This window comes from Aplidium turbinatum, chromosome 2 (genome assembly GCF_918807975.1).
Source record: "Aplidium turbinatum chromosome 2, kaAplTurb1.1, whole genome shotgun sequence".
Taxonomy (NCBI): domain Eukaryota; kingdom Metazoa; phylum Chordata; class Ascidiacea; order Aplousobranchia; family Polyclinidae; genus Aplidium; species Aplidium turbinatum.
This window is the reverse complement of record NC_137473.1, coordinates 44,716,665-44,719,940: the sequence shown is the minus strand read 5'-3', so window position 1 is coordinate 44,719,940 and position 3,276 is coordinate 44,716,665. Positions and strand designations below refer to the sequence as shown.

At 37.0% G+C, this 3,276-nt stretch overlaps 1 protein-coding gene across 1 annotated transcript; it reads left to right on the top strand.

Moving 5' to 3' along the window:
* The first annotated feature begins 227 nt into the window (after nt 1-227).
* LOC145764473 (eukaryotic translation initiation factor 6) lies at nt 228-1,809 on the top strand. The gene has a single exon (XM_082576088.1). The coding sequence runs from the start codon at nt 550-552 to the stop codon at nt 1,285-1,287; it is 738 nt and encodes a 245-aa protein (XP_082432214.1). The 5' UTR covers nt 228-549; the 3' UTR covers nt 1,288-1,809.
* Nucleotides 1,810-3,276: the final 1,467 nt, after the last annotated feature.

The window sequence follows — 3,276 nt, the reverse complement described above, 5'->3', positions numbered from 1 at the left end:
TGAAAAGATCGAGAAAAAATACAACAAAGGCGAAGTCGCTGATTGGAGTTACGCAAACATTTCAAAATTTCTCTTATCTTTTCAGGGGATGAAATAGGTTGCATCGTTTTTGAGGGTTAGGGTAAGAAATGTTTGTATTTCTAACCCTAACCCTCAATATGGATTCAAACTATTGGTTAGGGTTAGAAATGTTTCTACTTATAACCTTAACCCTTAATAAGGAAGGATTTAACCTATTTGCTGCTAAATTATGCATTTTTGGATAAAAATATAATCTAAATATCATACTGTTCTGAAAAATTTAGGTGTTCATCAGGATTATTATCTTTTTAAGCAGTGGTTGCAACGTTCAGCTGATGAATGCAAAAGTAAAAGGAGGAACATATAAGTTATGCTTATTGCTTTACTGATGTTTTGCTCATCATCATCAGATGAACGTTGCAACTGAAAGAAGCAACAAAAATATAATCCACTTAATTTGCGTACATGTTACAATAAAGAGCATTGCAGGTGAATTGAAGTTTGTTCAAAATATTACAATATTGAAAAATGGCTGTTCGTGTGCAGTTTGAAAACAATAACGACATTGGAGTTTTTTCCAAGCTGACAAATTCATATTGCTTAGTAGCCATTGGAGGCTCAGAAAATTTTTACAGTGTCTTTGAATCTGAGCTTGGTGATACCGTCCCAGTTGTACATGCGTCAATAGCTGGATGCCGAATCATTGGTCGAATGTGTGTGGGAAATCGCCATGGTTTGCTTGTACCCAGCTCAACAACAGATCAAGAATTGCAGCATTTACGAAACTGTTTGCCTGATGCAGTTAAAATTCAAAGAGTTGAAGAAAGATTATCAGCTCTGGGTAACGTTGTTTCATGCAATGATTATGTTGCATTGACACATCCAGATCTTGATCGCGAAACAGAAGAAATTTTAGCAGATACTTTAAAAGTGGAAGTGTTTCGTCAAACAGTAACAGATCAAGTTCTTGTCGGCAGCTATTGTTGCTTTAACAATCAAGGAGGACTTGTGCATCCCAAAACCAGTGTGGAGGATCAAGATGAGTTATCATCCTTGTTGCAAGTTCCCCTTGTTGCCGGTACCATTAACCGAGGAAGTGAAGTTATTGGCGGAGGATTAGTTGTGAATGACTGGTGTGCATTCTGTGGTTTGGATACGACCAGCACTGAGCTATCTGTTGTTGAAAGTGTATTTCAGCTTGGGGATCATACTCAAAGTAACATACAAAGTAAAATGAGAGACTCTTTAATCGATAGTATAGTATAGACAACTGCTCACCTTGAAAACGTTACATCGTTACTTTCAAACCGGAAATGTTGAGCTTAATGCTCAGCTCCTAACATTTTTATGAATGAATTCTGTCTCAAACATGCCAAGTATTTAAGGTAAATCTAGGTTAAAGTGGTCTTGAAATTAATGCTACTTATACCATGTCCATTGTTGGTCGGGATATGTCATTGTTCAACCATGAAAATATGCTGCCGGGTGTGTTAAGTGTTTCTGATTATTCTGCACCTGTGAATTGATGTCAATTGCTTGGGAGCAAGCCATGTGATCCTCTTTGGACAAGTAGGCCTGACGCTTATTTGTAGTCTTTTGATTACAGTTAATATTTGTATTAATATTCTTTGCTTGATGTTGAGTACCTCTGTTTATTTTCTAAAGGGATAAAATCTGTGCCAACTCTTGAACTATAATTGTCACCCAATCTTATTTGGCAATTTTTTGCTAACACCGTTACGTTGGATGAACAAATACAATATCAGGCTTTGTCAGCCCGTGGCCATACTTAAACTATTTGCATTTTTACACTGCCAGTTCGATGAAAGGCCACCAAAGTAGTGGATAGAACTATTAAAAAGCATCATGCGCACTGCGCAGACGACAACGCAGTTCCGTGGAATGTTATGTTTGCGTCAGACGAATATTTTTGCTTAAAACAATTTAATGCTATTAGTAGTGCATAGGCACAGTCACATGTGAGAAAAGTTGATTTCATGCATTGTGGTTTTGGGAGGCGTATTTGTAATCTGTTATTTCGCTGCAGCAGATGGAGTGTTTTGACCGGTAGACATTTTGCATAGGACAATTCTTATGAACCAATTGACTGCAGTCTGCAGTCATTGTGACCTTGCTCGCGCTCTAAGCCGATAGTTGATTCTTGGTTTGGTAATTAAAGAAGAAAAAGGAGTAATGGCGAGGGTTGAAATCGAGTCACTGAAATGACTTCCCTAACACTCAAATCGCTTGACCACGCTGTCGATGGCGAAACGTTGAATTAATTTACTTTCTATCAGAAATGTTTCGAGAACAACGCTCACTATATCACGTACATGAATGCCATGGAGCCATAGCCGTACGAGCCAGAGGGGGCAGCTGCCCCCCCTATTGTTTCAAAACGTCGCGTATCCGGGCAAAATCTTGCAATTATTAGGGCAAAAATTGCTGTATGAAAAGCTACAAAATTGCATGAATTAAGAAAAACTATAAATTAATATATTTTACCTATCAAACTAAGTACAGCCTCTTATTTGCACAAGAAATGTGCCGCAAAATTTTCATTTGACACACCCGTATTGATGTATTGCATTGCATGGTGATCAAACTGTAGTACGAAATGCATTTAACCAACTGCATCATGCCAATTTGGGCAATTCAAAAGTTGTACTGAAGAGAGCTAAATGCTCGAAATCCGGATATACAACAAATTCATGCTGTGTATGAATTGGAATTAAAAGCGAATTGAAGTTCATCTGGTCCTTTGTCTCCATTCATAGAATTTGAGCATACGCTGACGACGACGGGCAGCCACCAAAATATGTCTCTAATACTTTTGTGAAAATGCCCAAATCAAAATGCAAAATTTGCTAGGCCTATATAGCTAATTTTTATAATTTTCACAAATGCATCGTGTTGATTTGGGCAGCTGAAAACATGAAATTATCCGATGAAACTGATTAGTCCGTTTATACAACTGCCCAAATTAGCGTGAAGCAGTTTTCCCAAAATGAACAAATTTATTAATTTTTCCCATTTACATAACTGTATCGTTTAGATTTGGGCAACAAAAAATAAGTTATGAAATTATCTGATCATATACTCTATTTATAAAACTGGCCAAATTGGCATGATGCAGTTGCCTCGGCATCAAAATTTACATAGTGTTTAATTTTTTTCGTAATATCCATAAATGCATTATCTTGATTTGGGCAACTACAAAATATGACTGTATATAAATCTGGTGAATACTTTCAT

Bases quoted from the DNA above. Each gene is read 5' to 3' on its own strand.
- LOC145764473 (XM_082576088.1), top strand. From the start codon at position 550: ATGGCTGTTCGTGTGCAGTTTGAAAACAATAACGACATTGGAGTTTTT.